The sequence below is a fragment of the Mytilus galloprovincialis genome, chromosome 2 (assembly GCF_965363235.1).
Source record: "Mytilus galloprovincialis chromosome 2, xbMytGall1.hap1.1, whole genome shotgun sequence".
In the NCBI taxonomy this organism is placed as follows: Eukaryota; Metazoa; Mollusca; class Bivalvia; order Mytilida; family Mytilidae; genus Mytilus; species Mytilus galloprovincialis.
In genome coordinates, this window is record NC_134839.1 from 30014359 (window position 1) to 30031369 (window position 17011).

General features: G+C 31.9%; 1 protein-coding gene across 1 annotated transcript; it reads left to right on the forward strand.

Annotated features, from left to right (window-relative positions):
- Positions 1 to 13351: 13351 nt before the first annotated feature.
- LOC143063337 (uncharacterized) lies at positions 13352 to 15807 on the forward strand. Its single transcript, XM_076235437.1, has 3 exons — positions 13352 to 13771; positions 14510 to 14711; positions 15347 to 15807. The coding sequence occupies exons 1-3, from the start codon at positions 13465 to 13467 to the stop codon at positions 15555 to 15557; spliced, it is 720 nt and encodes a 239-aa protein (XP_076091552.1). The 5' UTR covers positions 13352 to 13464; the 3' UTR covers positions 15558 to 15807.
- Positions 15808 to 17011: the final 1204 nt, after the last annotated feature.

A 17011-nucleotide genomic window follows, 5' to 3' on the forward strand; every position in this document is an offset into this window, starting at 1 on the left:
GTGTTGGAAGCATTTAGATTTATTTTCACTGATAATCTATCTTCGCTTCATACAATGGCTGTTTCTAAAGAGTCGTGAATTTTTAATTGAGCAGTAAATGACATTTAACATAACTCTAAACATTCTTATTTTAGCATTTGAATCTAAATTAATAATGCCCATGTGTCACATAAAGTCAGGTTTGCGTTTATCCATAAATGACAATGAAAGGAAATTGAAATATTGCACGCATGACAAGTTCTCTTTCAATTGCGCAATGAGACTGGACAAACCGTTAAAATTTTCATGATATTTTGATCCTATGTAACATCAAGTTATGATAGATAATTAAAGGTCTTAATCCAAGCATTAAACGGTTTACCTTTAAATGATTCAACTTGTTTCCAGCTAATAGAGTTTTTATGAATGCCCATTATGAAGATATTTCCCCAAATCACTCTAACGGTTTAATTCAAACTAAAACAAATCCCTCGGGATGGACCCGTAATGTTAGAATTATGATAAATTAATGAAGTTATTTCAAGGATGATGAAACACACATGCTCGGAACGTATTCATTTGTATTTTCTAGTTTACAAATGTCACTATCCATGACATAAGGTGTATCAATGAGATCACTTGTTTAATTGTTTGTAGGTTTTGCATTATATATTTGTCTATTTTAAATGGTTTCTATGAACTTTTCATTTCAAAAGGTCTTTTTTTTTTTTTTATCAAAACCTAACACAGATTGTTCATACTGATAATTCCGCCGACTTTAACTTTCCTGAAATATAGTCTTTTGATGTATTTCATTCATAAATATGATTAATTGAAGTTTACTGGAACTGTCTGGTCTTGTGTTTTATTACTATGAGAGTGTGTCACTCACAAATCTCAGGGCATCGTATTTAGTATCCCCATTCCAACCGGATGATTTTGCGTATTTTCGTTATCTGGAAAAGTAAAACGAACACCCTCTCAACATGTAAAAAAAAACGAACAAACAACCTATATCATTTGTTCAAAACTGAAGATCACGGAGTTCTCTTTGATATTTTCAGTCTAAAAGAATAAGTAATGCGATTCAATGGAGAAATTTTATTGTGTTTATCTTTAACAAGCTCATTACAATTCCTTGTCTTCTATCTTTGTTTTAAATTTTGAATCCATACGTTGGATACATCAAGTACCGTCCACCTCATGAATGGTCTATTAGGAATCGTTCTCATTAATAAGTCTTAGTACCTCGTAGAATTTCCTTCCACATACATAATTTATTTAAGTTTAAGGTCAATTGAGCTTTATCGATTATTAATTATTTTGTTTCATTTCGATAATATTTATTTAACTTTAAAAAAAAAGTAACAGCATACATTGTATTCTATTGACGAAGTGTATCTAAAGCATAGTTTAATGCAAGTTTATATGAAGAAAAAAAGAAAAATGCAAATTAAAAAACTCCTTAGTTCTATATGACTACCGACTACATGACTCGCATAATCATATGATGTGCATTTATGTGTTTTGATCATATGTAAAAACAAAAACACCTTAAGCATGTGTTATCTTCAAATGCAGAACAGAAGACTCGAAAAGAACAACACGGCTTAGCAGATGGTGAAAGTATTTCGGAAAATTCTTTTATTATTACGTAATGGTTAACATCTTAGAATCAGTTGGTTTAAATAGTAATGTCAAGAAAGGGCACATAAAAGATACAGTATAGGATTATTATGCGACATCGTCCTTAATATCTCCGTAATATTTGCCAATGGACGATGCACCCAAAATCTCAATTTTCGCCAGTGGTTGTTGCTTCTTTTTATATACATTGGCCACTTGAGGCTCATTATTTAAATCATTGTCATTTGTAAATTTGTCCAAAAATCATGATAAGGATTTATTAGTGCATGCTATAATTAATATGGAATAGGATCCCAGTTAGGGCAACCAGTCCGGTACCCACGAATGTAGTTCTTAAAAAAAATATATAACTTTTGTTATAAATTGTGTAGTGTTATTATTTCACTAGTTCTGTAACTGAATGTAGTTTTATTTGAAAGGGTAGGCTTTCTAGTTTGAATTTCTGTAAAAATTTTGATTGATTTAAATGTAATCTGGCGTCAGTACATAGAGTAAATTGCCTAAATTCTAGCCTTTATTCTTTCCCGGAAGTAGACAGACTGACCCTGTTGTCAATAAAAACAAAATTTTGCAACGGAATGCCGGTCATGAGGCACTGAGATTGCACTTAGACACTTCTAAATGAATGCCTAACATGAACCAGAAGTCCCAAGGTGGCTATCAAAATTATTTATTGAACAGGACCCTATGTATTTACTATGATTTTCAATGCGTTCCAATGGGGCAAATAATTGGGTCCCCGTTCCTGTCAGAGAGCATGTTTTGAACATTTTAATCTGCAATTGTCAGCTCATTTTTAAAGTTTCATGGATGAAATTTGGCTACAGGCTTCAAAATTTAATAAGGAAAACAATGGTGTAATTATTTTTAAAATTTGAATTAAACTTTTTAAATTAAATTGAAATTTAAATTTATGAAATTTAAAAAAGTTTGTTTTTCAATTTAAAGTTTAAAAGGGGGTCACAGAAAGGTCATAGTTGTCTGTAATATGTATTCCTACACTTGCAAGTTAAAATGGAGGGATTTTTGAAAAATATCAGCAAATAGTATTAGAAAAAGTCACAGGGAAAGAAATAATAAATGTGTTATATGGGATCAGGGGACAGTGAAAGATGGAAAATATGGGCTTATTTCTTTCTAATATCTTATTTCTGGGACCTGGAAACAGAAAATAAACCCATAGTTTCAGTTTTAGGTTTTTAATAAGTTTTTGATAAATTGTGGCTATTAAATAAATCATTTAAGTGCCACGGTTCAGTTATGAAAGTTGTGTGCGAATCCAGCTAACATTTATTTAGAGCCGCATCACATACATAGCCACATATTATTGTGTGAACTCAGAAACACTTGCCAGGGGCTCTCTAATTTTACATTTTTTGGAAGATATTTAAGGGGTAGGGCTATAATATAGCTTATACAAGCAATTTAAACTCAATGTACAACAATTTAAGACTCCCTTTTAAAGATTTTGATGGTCCTTAAAAGGACCGTTAATTTTATCTGTATCTATTTCAGCAGTAAATGAATAGAGCTATATCTTCCTTGGTTTTGGAACTTTTGGAGATCTGCTTCTGGTTAAGGAAACACTTAGTGCTCTTTTAATAGTTTCACTGTTTGAATTTCATTTTAATTAATGCTTCTTTCCTAAGTTTCATTTTTAAAAGTTCCTGCATTATTAACTTGTCTTTGTTATCTATATTCAGGTTGGTGAACTTGGACTAAAAGTACATGGATCCCAGCCACCAACAGTTTCAGTGTCCAAGAGAACACACATATGAACTAGTGGGACATTTAGAGCAGTCAAAAGTACAACAACGCACAGTAGCGTTAGGCGGTCAGGAAGATCAAGGATTTCCCTTCACATCTGTTAAACTATAGGAGGTGCTGTTTGACTGGTTTTAGCTACAAGTGAGAACTTCTCTGCATCTAGCCTCTTATATTGTATTTTAAATGAACTTAACAGACTATTTGAAGACTTTGTCTCATATTTTATACCATTGTTTATGGGGTATGCTTGTTTTGCATATGTAATTCTTTAAAACAGAAGATTTTTTAATTTTAATTGAAAAAAATAATATTTTTAATTTATTTTTAAACAAATTTTGGTTTCAACTAGATTTCCATACAAAGAATGAATTTGTCTACCTTATGCAATTTACAGAATGTAAATATCTCTTGAAATAAAAAAGTTTTGCTGATTTTTAGCATATTTTCTTCATGAATTTAAGATTTTCTCAGATCAATTTTCTGGTATTTGAGATGTTATAGATAAGGATCTATAATTCTGTAACTGTTTGATCAAATTTTTTGAAACTTTGCACAATAACTACTGAGATGTATATCTTTATTTTAAAAGTGCAGTTTTAAGTCTGGGAAAAAAAATAAAGTCTGACAGGAATAGGATCCCAGTTAGGGCAACCAGTCCGGTACCCACGAATGTAGTTCTTAAAAAAAATATATAACTTTTGTTATAAATTGTGTAGTGTTATTATTTCACTAGTTCTGTAACTGAATGTAGTTTTATTTGAAAGGGTAGGCTTTCTAGTTTGAATTTCTGTAAAAATTTTGATTGATTTAAATGTAATCTGGCGTCAGTACATAGAGTAAATTGCCTAAATTCTAGCCTTTATTCTTTCCCGGAAGTAGACAGACTGACCCTGTTGTCAATAAAAACAAAATTTTGCAACGGAATGCCGGTCATGAGGCACTGAGATTGCACTTAGACACTTCTAAATGAATGCCTAACATGAACCAGAAGTCCCAAGGTGGCTATCAAAATTATTTATTGAACAGGACCCTATGTATTTACTATGATTTTCAATGCGTTCCAATGGGGCAAATAATTGGGTCCCCGTTCCATATGTGAAATAATTTACTCGATTTTGAAATAATAGTTTTTAAAAATACAAATCTAGTACCATGACTGAGGGTTCGGAACTTTAAAAATGAGACCCAGAAAGCTCCGATAATTCATGCACGAATAACCAGGAAGATTTGGAAAATTGGGATGTATTTATGTGTTGTATTTGTAAGTTGGAATTTATGTTATAAAACATAACACATTGAAACGTTTTATAATTTTAAAAATTTTAATAAGGTTATTTCAAAATTGAACACATTACGTTGTTTTGTCTGTGTCTTTTGGTTTGGGCGTACATACCACATCTCCTTTTATTCCTATAAAAGTAGACAAACACAATGTCATCATACGACCTTCACTTAAATGTACTAAATCATTACAACTCTAATATCTTTTTAGGTTTACATTTTTTTTTATTACACTACGCAACACCATCTGTGATTTTACAGTATAAATAGAGTTTATAGTAGTTTGTAAGCCAAATCATTTTTCAATAATGACCCACGCATGAAGAAATAAAGATTCACAGAATACATAACTGTGTCATGAAAAAAAAGTATCGATGATGAATACAAATCTCAAAAATACATTTTGATCATACAGGGAATTTTACTATTCTTTTTTATTTTACTTTTAGTTCAAACTTGATCATACACATTGAGCTTAAAGCTTTAACACGGAAAAGTTAACCCTGACAAAAAGACAAAATCTAAAGGCATCGTTCAAAGACTGCTCTCGGTTACTGATAGTTCGTTCAAAACTAATTCCATCTTATAAATAAGCCATGTTTTAATTTCAAACAGAGCACATACAAGGGATTCAAAGTTTAAAAAAAGTTATAAACAGTCTGGCCTTGTGCAATATATGTATCGACAGGATGCAGGACCAAACATGGTTATAACGGTGAAGCCATACCTCTTATGTATCTTTTAACTTAATAAAACAAAATCAGGGTCAGATGATATATTGATTTGTTTTCACATAAGCAACATGACGGGTGCCACATGTGGAGCAGGATATGTTTACCCTTCCGGAGCACCTGAGATCACCCCTAGTTTTTTGGTGGGGTTCGTGTTGTTTATTCTTTAGTTTTCTATGTTGTGTCATGTGTGCTGTTGTTTGTCTGTCCTTTTCATTTTTAGCCATGGCGTTGTCAGTTTGTTTTAGATTTATGAGTTTGACTGTCCCTTTGGTATCTTTCGTCCCTTTTTTACTACACACAAAACCAATTCAATTAGTTATGTTCTTTCCCCTCTCAAATAAATGTTAGTTATAAGGGTTTTGAAAACACTATGTTCTATATTACCACAGATACGCCAATAACCGGGGATGAACTCAAGTGCCTCGGAGGTTCAGCAGATCATGTTCCACACGTTGCACCTGTCATGTTGCTCAAGCAAATAAAAATATGATAAGTCGCTTCCGATAATGTAAGGTGCATCAAGTATAACATATCCGTAGTCAAATATGACACATAAACTATAAATGTCAACCATATTTTCGGAGGGGTGGCTTAACTTTACAACTAAAGCACCCTTTTACATGTTGTTAACAAACGCCCCCAATATATCGGAGAAAATGAAGATACATAATCCGATTGCATATGCAGCTAGAATGTCGCTACTTAGAAATGTAAAAGTTCACAATTGAAAAAAGGAAATAATTTATTTTGTCACAAAGTTCAGTTCACAACCTGATGGTCTGAATACAACAATGATGTTTTCATTGAAACGATCAATATTTTAAGATGCAAAGTTGAGAATGGAAATGGGGAATGTGGCAAAGAGACAACAACCCAACCAAAGAGCAGAAAACAGCCTAAAGTTTCAAACAGATTTTCTTTACAAAATTAGACTTGTCTCTATCTGCATTCGTCCTTCGTATTTTGTGTTTGTCATTCGATTTTAGGAAACAAAATTCGACGAACTCCTTTAATCTGTAGGATTGATCGCGTAAAGATATTATTTTCGTATTATTTGCACGAAGAGATGGTGTTTTATCGTATATATTCCTGCTGATCCTTTGATGTTTTGTTTTTTTAGTACCCATACATGGTTCACACCACCCCGAGAGTTTGTAGATTCACAGTTAAGCTGAAGACCGGTAACACGGCCGACACTCGGCTAACCGAGATATTGGTCGGTTAATCTATATTGAGTATGTGGCTATATCGGCGGTTGGTCTGTTAGTCGGGTTGGCTAAAGTCTGTTAATCAGGTGTTATCGAGAAAATCATTGAAAGTTCAGCATGTTTCATTGTATAACTTTCTAAATATATTTTCATCATAAAAAGTATTCATGTCTAACAAAACAATTCAATGTACTGAATTCAGTGGTGTAATTATTATTTTTCTAGCTTCGATGTACGATCTATAAAATGAAAAGGCGGGTTACTCATCAATAAATTTATACACATTTTACACACATAAAATGTACACAAAATGACACATTGGTTAAATTTACTTGAATTCAATATTTTGAACATCAAAAAAAGAAAGGTATTATTTTTGTTAACCATATTGATATCATTGTGTGAAAAATCTACACTAAAATCTGTATTTTGGTGACATAAATCAATATTTATTTAAAACTTGGTCTGTTAATGGGTCGGATGTATAAAACCCGGTCTGTTAATTGGTCTGTTAAGAGTTATGAATGGCAATAAAAGTATAATTTTATTGCTATATGGGGTGTTATCGGATCAAATGAGTAGGCTCAAGACGAGCGGCTAAAATATACGAAAACAACACATGAGCAATGAAACAGAACATTTACGGAAACAACACATGAAATTGAAAATTGATAAAAATGGTTTCAAAAAGTGTAATATAAAAGTAGTATTAATGTCATCCAAGAATGATCGCATATATCATATTGATTCTGTTTAATTGTCACGAATGACACAAATTTGCCATCTACATTGGTAACCAGTATATAAATCAGAGATAAACGTCGTAATGTAACTAAACATCAGTAAGTAAAATATATTGGGATGACAAAATATGAAAAATAAAGAAAGTATAATGAGTAAGACAATATAAAATGTAGAAAAAATGACATAATAATTTAAAGAATACAGAAATAAACAATTATATACCCCCAATCCGGACCCTCATGGTATACACGAGAATCTAGATGGAAACGCAGAATATAGAATTTCATATAATGACAGTAAAGAGTGATACATTGCAAAAAACGAAAGAAAAATAATACTTGTTTAAGAATACATACATGAAACACCGATGACTGTTGAAACAGTAACGGAGTGCGATGTACTTATATTGGTGACAAATTCTAGAAGTTTACATGCGGACAACTATGGTGGCAGGTTAATTCCATTTTGCGTTTCAGCGCTTTAGCGTTTTCGCCTTTCATATTCTATATGGCGAAAACGCGAAATTGCGAAGTCGAAAACGCGAAACCGAATTCTCGTTTTCGACTTCGCGTTTTCGCGTTTTTGACTTCGTGATTTTTTCGTTTTCGCCCCATAGAATATGAAAGGCGAAATCGCGAAAACGTGAAATGTAATTTACCGGCCACCATAGACAACTGTAGTTCTCCTCTGCACTTATGTATAAAGGAACTAAGCGGAATAAAATGAATTGAAACTTAAAATAACCAAATGTAGCTGCATTCGTTCCTTTCCGTTTACTTCTTTAGAGTGATTTGTAAACAACATATGATTAAGTAATAGAAGAGAAGAACCAATTGGATGATGCTGACGAATTAGGATTTAACGTCCAGTGACAAATATCATATAAAAAGAAGATGTGGTATGATTGCCAATGAGACAACTATCCACAAAAGACCAAAAATACACAGACATTAACAACTATAGGTCACCTTACGGCCTTCAACAATGAGCAAAGCCCATACCGCATAGTGAGCTATAAAAGGCCCCGATAAGACAATGTAAAACAATTAAAACGAGAAAACTAACGGCCTTATTCATGTAAAAAAATAACGAAAAACAAATATGTAACACATAAACAAACGACAACCACTGAATTACAGGCTCCTGACTTGGGACAGGCACATACAAAAATAATGTGGCGGGGTTAAACATGTTAGCGGGATCCCAACCCTCCCCCTAACCTGGGACAGTGGTATAACAGTACAACATAAGAACGAACTATAAAAATCAGTTAAAAAAGGCTTAACTAATCAGATGGACAAAAATCTAAGTGGACGTGGCCCGGTACAAAAAGACACAATGAACAAATCTGAGAGTACTCGCAGTTATCTTACAGCTAGTTCAAAGCCACTAACAACTAATAAAAATATCATGCAACTAAGACTATTAAAACTATCAATCCGTACACATGTTCATATGTGAACGAGAACACGTTATATGTACCCTGTGTTGTATTAGAAAGACACTTTCAGTCGGAATTAAGAACGTGCTACTTCGAACAGACACAAAAATTAAGGCTGATTGAAAACGTCAATTAAAAATTCATGCATATTCCAGAGGCCAATCCATATCACGCTATATTGAAGTGACACACCCTTCAATAAAATGCAAAGAAAGTCAAAATAAAAATGCTCTTTCTAGGATACTGTGGCACTGAATTGTCATTTTTGTTCCCTCAGGAACATCTCATTCTTAAACTTTTCAAGGGGAAAATATAAAGGTAGCAAAATTATTGTCGTGGCTAAATAACTCTTAACTGACACAATTTCAATTGACCAACCCATTAACAGACTTTATTCCCATAATTTTCACTAAAACGTGATATTATTCACGTTATTTTACAATTATGAAATATTTACTAATGTCAATTTATTTTTTAGAACCACAGTACTATTTTTTGTCCTTTAAATAATGTCTAAATTTGTTTGTTTCGCCTTTTATTAAAAAAATTGCTATGCGTATAAGCATAAATACTACATACTTGCGCGACGCCTTTTAGTTTTACTGAAAACTGCGCGGACTAAGAAATGTTTTTACAAGTGCAAAATGTTCTATGATAGATATCATTTTGTCAGACACTTTTGTTTTTTTTTATTTGGTTCTTATAACATGCCAAAAATCTGTATATTTAATAGAGTTTAACATTAAATTAAGCGTTTTACTCTTAACAGACGTATAACCAACCCGATTAACAGACCAATCGCCCATATAGCCACATACTCAATATAGATTAACCGACCAATCTCTCGGTTAGCCGAGTGTCGGCCGTGGGTAAAGAACCATTTTTGTTTTATTTCTTTTTTCGATGTCAGTTAGTGAATACAAGTTATTAATATTTACATGAAACATTTTATTTAACTGAATTGAGAAAGATTTGCTTCTGTTTCCAAATATTCTTTGGCAAATGTACTACTGACTAAATGTAATACTGCCTATTATATATCAAATTTAATTTCGCAAAATCAAATAAAAGCAATGAGAACGTGTTAGCAGCTCATTAACTGTGGTCGTTTAGCATTGACGATTTTACAGACGTTAAAAAGGTCTTGCATACAGGGTAGAGCATAACTGACAATGAAAACAATAATAATTTATTTCTTCATTATCAAATTGTTTCAATTTAATAATTTTTCTAATATCACACAATTCCTAAAAATAATCAAACATTGCTTCATATTTAAACGACACGTGAGGGTTGTAATTTCTCATACCCGTGATTTACACTTTTTTATGGACATTTGCGCTTCATTTTATAGGACATATGTTCTTTTTAAAATGGGACATTTGTTCTTTTTATAGAACACATTATGCACTTTTTATATAGCACGTTTGTGCTTTTTATTTAGCATATTTGTGCTTTTTATACAACACATTTGTGCTATTACAATATTTGCTTCCTATGACCTCCCTCAACATTTTATTCAGACTTGGGGCCGAGAGTAAACAGTCATAATTTCCCTAAATGTTAAAAGTTTAATAGTCGGGCCATAGCAAATTTATTTCATAGCAAAATTTGTGTTAAAAAATCATTGCATAGCTTATTGATATAGTTATTTAGCTGAAAGTAAACATAAAAACGTACATAGTAATCACAGATCCTTTTTTAGTTCGCTTGATATCTGAAACCCAATGAATCTGGGAACAAATTTAGCTCTTGTAATTTGTCCTGACTGGTATTTCGCCCTTGCCTAACGTTTCAAATTAATCTTTTTTAAATCCTGACTGAGTTGCCTGTTCACCAATTGTTACTCAATGATAAATATTCATCTAGCCATATACATTTTGACCCTTGCTAGTCTCCATAACTTAAACGTATATGTTAAAAACTGTGCCAATGTCACTGGTATTATAGAGATATTCGTAACTGGAATTACGACTATCCCAATATGGCGACGGCAGATATAGGTAAAATCTTTTACAGTATTTTTTTCTCAAATGTAGCATGTTTTTGTCAATAGTTACTCAGCTGCAAGGTTTTTTTTTTTTATACCATTACATATTTGAATCGTAACGGTGCACTGGAATTGTCTGAACGCTTTGAAAATTGCCGTTAAAACATTCGGGATGATAATCGTAACTCGGAAAAAAGATAATCGTAATTATGGTATTAAGATATGAGAAGATAATCGTAACTGGATAGTGTTTTATTGATATTGACACTAAAAACGTATATCTGATAGCATATGATGAAATTATGATGTGATGAATTGATCACGTCTCAACATCTTATGCCATTTCTTTTTGTTCATATATTATTAATAGTTCTAATGAAAACAGCTACACACTATTATATCATAAAATTGGAAGGGTGAACAATCATCAAGAAAACATGAACTATGTTGAAATACAGAAAACTCCAAGAACTAGGAATGTCACAAAATATGGGAATGAGCGAAGAGGCAATTTTAATGGAAGTTATGATATATGGCAATAATTGTCGGGCGAAATGCATGTGTCACCCTACATCTGATTTGTAAATAAGATTGCTAAAAACATTGATTTATCCTGAATAAAAACATAGTAAATGTAGTAAATATTGTTTTAAATCATTTATTGCAGGTGGCTATATGTGCTATTTTTGTCCCCGGGAAGTCACTGCTGATTCCATTCTTTCCCGTACACTGTTATGCCATAATGAAGTAGGAAAAACGATCAGAATTCGCCATAGACAGTTTGACGAGAAATTAGGAACAACAGTTTTGCACTTTTGGGATATGGGATATTGCTAATCCCCCTTCATTTTATCTACAAAAAACCCTTAAACGTGCACATATCATTGAAACTTTGAAAGAAAATAATATATCAACTTAAATTGTACCACAATACCTGACTCGACAGCTGCTTTATTTTCCATATCTTTAACAGGTACATGTATATATCAAAAGGTTATGCATATTGGTGTCAGTTATAAGGGCGATTTTCAATAAAAGTGTGAATTTTAGACCAAAAAAAAAAAAAAAAAAAAAAATGAAAACTCAACTTGTGGATTTTTTTTTCTAAAGTTAGTTTGAATACCTCTATCATAAACCTGTTTGTAAATAAAAAGTGAAATCTAAAATACTCTTTAAAATGCTATCATTTTCATAATTTATGTCCTGTTTCGTAGGGGACATTTGTCAACTACGAAACTGCTTTTAAACGCACATCTTATTGCATTTTAATGTCTCTTATAAACATTCCAGCTTGTTTTACTTTATAAACTAGAAAGATCTCATTTTTTCCTGAATTTGAGAACCATTTTCTATCGTTAAAGATAAGACTGTACTTCACATATGAACGTGCAACTCATGTTACAAATGTACGTAGTGGACATTTTGACGAGTGTCGTAGTGAACAAAACCGTTTCGATCGCAGTGGAGAAAAAGATTGATTACAATTCATTGAAATTGCAGTCAGACGATTGCATGTCAAAAGAGCAAATGTCCGGTCAATTTAATATCAGGTGTATCAGAATTTTAACCTCATATGTTCATAGTGTATGGAGTGGAAATGTCAAATCGTGTTACAGATGAAAAAAGCGCAAACGTCCGGTTCCTCTATCTAAACATATATATAACTCTCTTTAAAAAATATTCTACATGCATTAATATTCTTGAAAAATATTTTTTAGATAAGGCCCTGGCTGATATAATTGTCAATATCTCAGAATGAGACAATTTTCAATGCCTTTCCAAGTTTTAACTCTAAATTAAGAAGATTGACGACTTCATGCAAACTTGTAAGTCAAAATTCGAAAATATTAATATTGATATCTGACAATCTAATATCTTTTAAATATCTGAAGGATGTTATTTGGTATGATTATAATTTTTTTTATGTTCGAATTCAAGGAGCTAGAAATGTGGAATAAGTATTTCTACTTTAACCGAAATGTGTAACTATATTTCCTGAACCTTAAAACAGATGGTCTAAGTTGAACGATTTTCTGTGTGATAATCTAAAAATTAACCAACATTTGTGTGACCTATCGTATGTATGCTTCTAACATTTGGCGTTATAAATTTTAATCCAATTATATATAAACATCTTATAAACGAAGATTTTAAGCTTCAGAACATTTACTTCCTATATTTCGCCTGTTTTGGCAGATTACAGGTTGAAATTTTGAAAATTTGAAAATGATTTCTGTCCACATGTTTTAAATTACTTGTAAAAACTTATGATTGTAAGGAACGCGACATGTTGACTTTGCACACCTCGCTAGTGTTCATTATTCAATTCAGACCAGCCATGAAATTATATTTGTGAATAATCATAATAACTGCAACAATGTCAAAAAAATCAATGGTCTTCAAAACTGTCAATCTAAAAGTACCAGGTAAATGTGCACCTGGACATAGACACGCCCACCAATGTGATTGGGTACCCGTTACATTTTCAATAGCGCATTTACGTTTCTATTATTTATGGAACGCCTTTAAAAGCACGTTTCCTCATTAATTTTACATTTTAAAATTTGTTTCAACCAACGACTACCTGAAATCAGCATTTATTGAATTGGATTCTAATTTGAAGCTTATCTCAGAATTTTTAGAAAGAAAAAAATCTGTACAGACAATAATAATATGACTTATCATCCTGCTATGGAACACTACTCAGATTCCGAAGACAACGTGGATATTGATGGCACCAGTGATGATGAATATAGCGATTCAGAAAAAATGTTTCCGAATAAATCAAACTCACCGGGATGTTCCGAATGTGGTGTAACAAACTCAAAATCTGCCAAATTAACAGTGAAACCTTCATTTCTCATAACTGACATTTTATCGGACAGAAAATCCCAGAGTAAAGACACTTCATGTAGTGATAAAACACACTTAAAAGAATCATGTGATACAGACTCAGAAGATTTCATCCCTCATAGACATGGTAGTGTATTTTGATAATACTAATTTTTTTCATTATAAATATGTTTACTCGTCGTTTTGTTTTTACACTTGATGCTTTATATTTTGGATATTTTAAAATTGAATCGTTGAACTTGTTTGAAATGTTAATTTGATATATAGATCTTCATGTGTATTATTATTTCCATTTCTCTTAAAGTCATTTCTTGTATCTTCATTTGCAAGATATCTCTCCTTTTTTAAGGGACTGTAATAGACAATTTATCTATTGTTAATTTACAGATAGAACATTAATGTTCAAATCAATAAATAATAATGAACCAAGCTATAAGCGACAGTAGGTTAAACATTCCCAAATAACTTATACTTCTGTTAAGACTCTCAATATATAAGTTGTCCTATGTATCTAAATTGTTGCCTTAAGAAATGATTTGAAATATGTATACATTTAAACTTATATATTTTGTTAGTAACGTTGGTTAAAAATAGTCTTAGTTGACATTTCCATAATGTTACCATGATAAATCAAAAGGTTTTCATTTCTTTTTTTTATGTTCCCTTAACAATTCAACATCTTTATTTAGTTTTCTTATATTGTGTGTATCAACATTTTTTTTAGAATGGAAATTACTTTTATCGAATACGTCTTCCTGTCTTCCATTATAAGAAAAATAATTTCATTCCAGTAAAACAGTCACTAAAAATATATCGTTTCTTATCTTAATTTATCTTAATTCATAATAAAATTTTATTTTTGCAGATCGATTTTCAGAACACTGTCATTACAGTAACAAATCAAAAAAACCGAGAAAAGCCAGGACTGCATTTACGGACCATCAATTAAATAGTCTGGAAAAACATTTCGAAAGACAGAAATATTTAAGTGTTCAAGATCGAATGGAATTAGCAGCTAAACTCGCCCTGACAGATACACAAGTCAAAACATGGTACCAAAATAGAAGGTTAGTATATCCAGCACGCCATAGAATTGTGTTCATTTTCAATGTTCGTCTTAGAAATTGTAAATTTCTTAATGTGCGGTGGTAATTACTAGCAGGTATAGCTTTTAAGAGATTGCTAATTGAAAAACAGCTATCTTCTATGTATATATATATAATACTACAATTGCAGTCCAATACCATAGCAAAAGTAACAAACAGTTGATTTTGCCATTTCATTATGGACTTTCTATTTTGAATATTCCTCGGTGTTCGGTATTTTAGTGATTTTACTTTGTACAAAGGAAAAGCGAAAGATACGTACACCAGGAACATTCAAACTCACAAGTCGAAAATAAACAGAAAACGCTACTGCAAAAACAGAACAAAAGACCACAAGATGAATATCAGTATACAAAATACAACATAAAACTAAACACTGAACTACCAATACCAGCTACATATTTCGTTGTCAAAAAAATGTACAATGTTGATCTGTCATATGTAATGCTATTTCCACTATGAATTGTCTTCGACTGACATTGTATTTTAGATTTTATAATTTGAATTCGACAAATTTCAATTTGCTAAACAACAAGCACGAGTTTTATTGCAACATTGTGATAAAGAAATTAATAATATGTATGTTTATCTTACAGAACAAAATGGAAAAGACAAACAGCTGTCGGACTAGAACTGTTAGCTGAGGCAGGAAATTACGCAAACGTACAACGAATGATGATGAATCCATATTGGCCACCTTATTCAGCAGAACCCCACCATGGACTCTATCCGAGTGTTAATAGTCTCTATCTACGACAATCTACACCGCTGTCTCCACGTGCAGTGATGCCACACATGTTTTTGTAGTTCACTAACCACATGATTTCTAAAAACAGTATTATGTTTCTCTTTAAGGCAGACTAAGAACTAAAGATATTTTCAATAGTTTTATGGGTTTTGTGCAATTTTATTATAAGCATTTATATGTAGAACATTTACAGAAGAAGGGTTACTTTTTTTTAACATACAAATCATATAGTTTGTTTCTATTAGGCTCTAACTAATTATGGTATTTCTGAAAATACAAGTCCCTGGTTATTGTATATATTGTTACATGATATTTTTCTATAGATACATTTTATATATAATATAAAAAATGAAAATAGAAGTGTGTTGTGGTTTTACTTTTACATTTGTCCACTAAAACATGTCATATAAAAAGTAAGTAGATTTTGAACATATACTAGGATTACCAACGAGACAACTCAATGATCACCTCGAATCCAAATGTCCCGGATGTAACCAAAATTTTCCCATATGGCCTTCAAGACAAAACAACAAAACTCATTACGTATAATATAAAAAAGAAGATGTTGTATGATTGCCAATGAGACAACTCTCGACAAGAGACCAAAATGACAGAAATTAACAACCATACGTCACCGTACGGCTTTCAATAATGAGCAAAGCCCATATCGCATAATTAGCTATAAAAGACCCCGTAATGACATTGTAAATCAATTCAAACGAGAAAACTAACGACCTAATTTCTGTACAAAAAATGAACGAAAAACAAATATGTTACACATAAACAAACGACAAACACTGAATTACTGGCTCCTGACTTGGGATTGGCACATACATACACAATGTGGCCGTGGTTTAACATGTTAGTGGGATCCCAAGCCTCCCCTAACCCTGGGATAGTGTTGTTACAGAACAACATAATATAAACTATAAAAATCGGTTGAAAAAGTCTTAACTCTTCAGATGGATACGTTCAATAAGCTATTTAAGGCACCAGTATAACAAACACAGAACAAATAATTCAAATATTAAACCATTCCAATATTAATCCTTGGGAAAATAATAGAACTTGATCAATGCACATAGAACTGAATAACACACTGATTCCGAAGCATTTGGTTTATGCCACTTATCTGTTCTCATAACGGGTCTTTTTTATGAAGTGCTTATATCTGAAAATATTTGTTTCATCCTCTATATGTACGAACCCGTTTAGATATGTTGCTTCTTGAAATGATATGTAATAGTTGCTGGACATGGTAAAGGCTGGTCAAAAATAAAACATTTGAAATGGAGTACAGATGCTTTCATACATATAATTAAAAAGTTCTTGGATAATTTGATTAGAACACAAATTAATCCATGTAATGCATGATCCTCTTAGTACCGAGACATTAATTTAGCTTGTCCTTTGTTACGACTCTCGTCAGAGGTTATAGTGTATTTCTATATTTGTTTGGTGTTATACATACAGATTTCGAATCTTCCCACGATTCTGTTAAATTCACTCACAA

Coding starts and splice junctions, on each gene's coding strand:
- LOC143063337 (XM_076235437.1), top strand. CDS start 13,465: ATGACTTATCATCCTGCTATGGAACACTACTCAGATTCCGAAGACAAC. Junction 13,772..14,509: donor TTTCATCCCTCATAGACATG/GTAGTGTATTTT, acceptor TTATTTTTGCAG/ATCGATTTTCAGAACACTGT. Junction 14,712..15,346: donor ACATGGTACCAAAATAGAAG/GTTAGTATATCC, acceptor TTTATCTTACAG/AACAAAATGGAAAAGACAAA.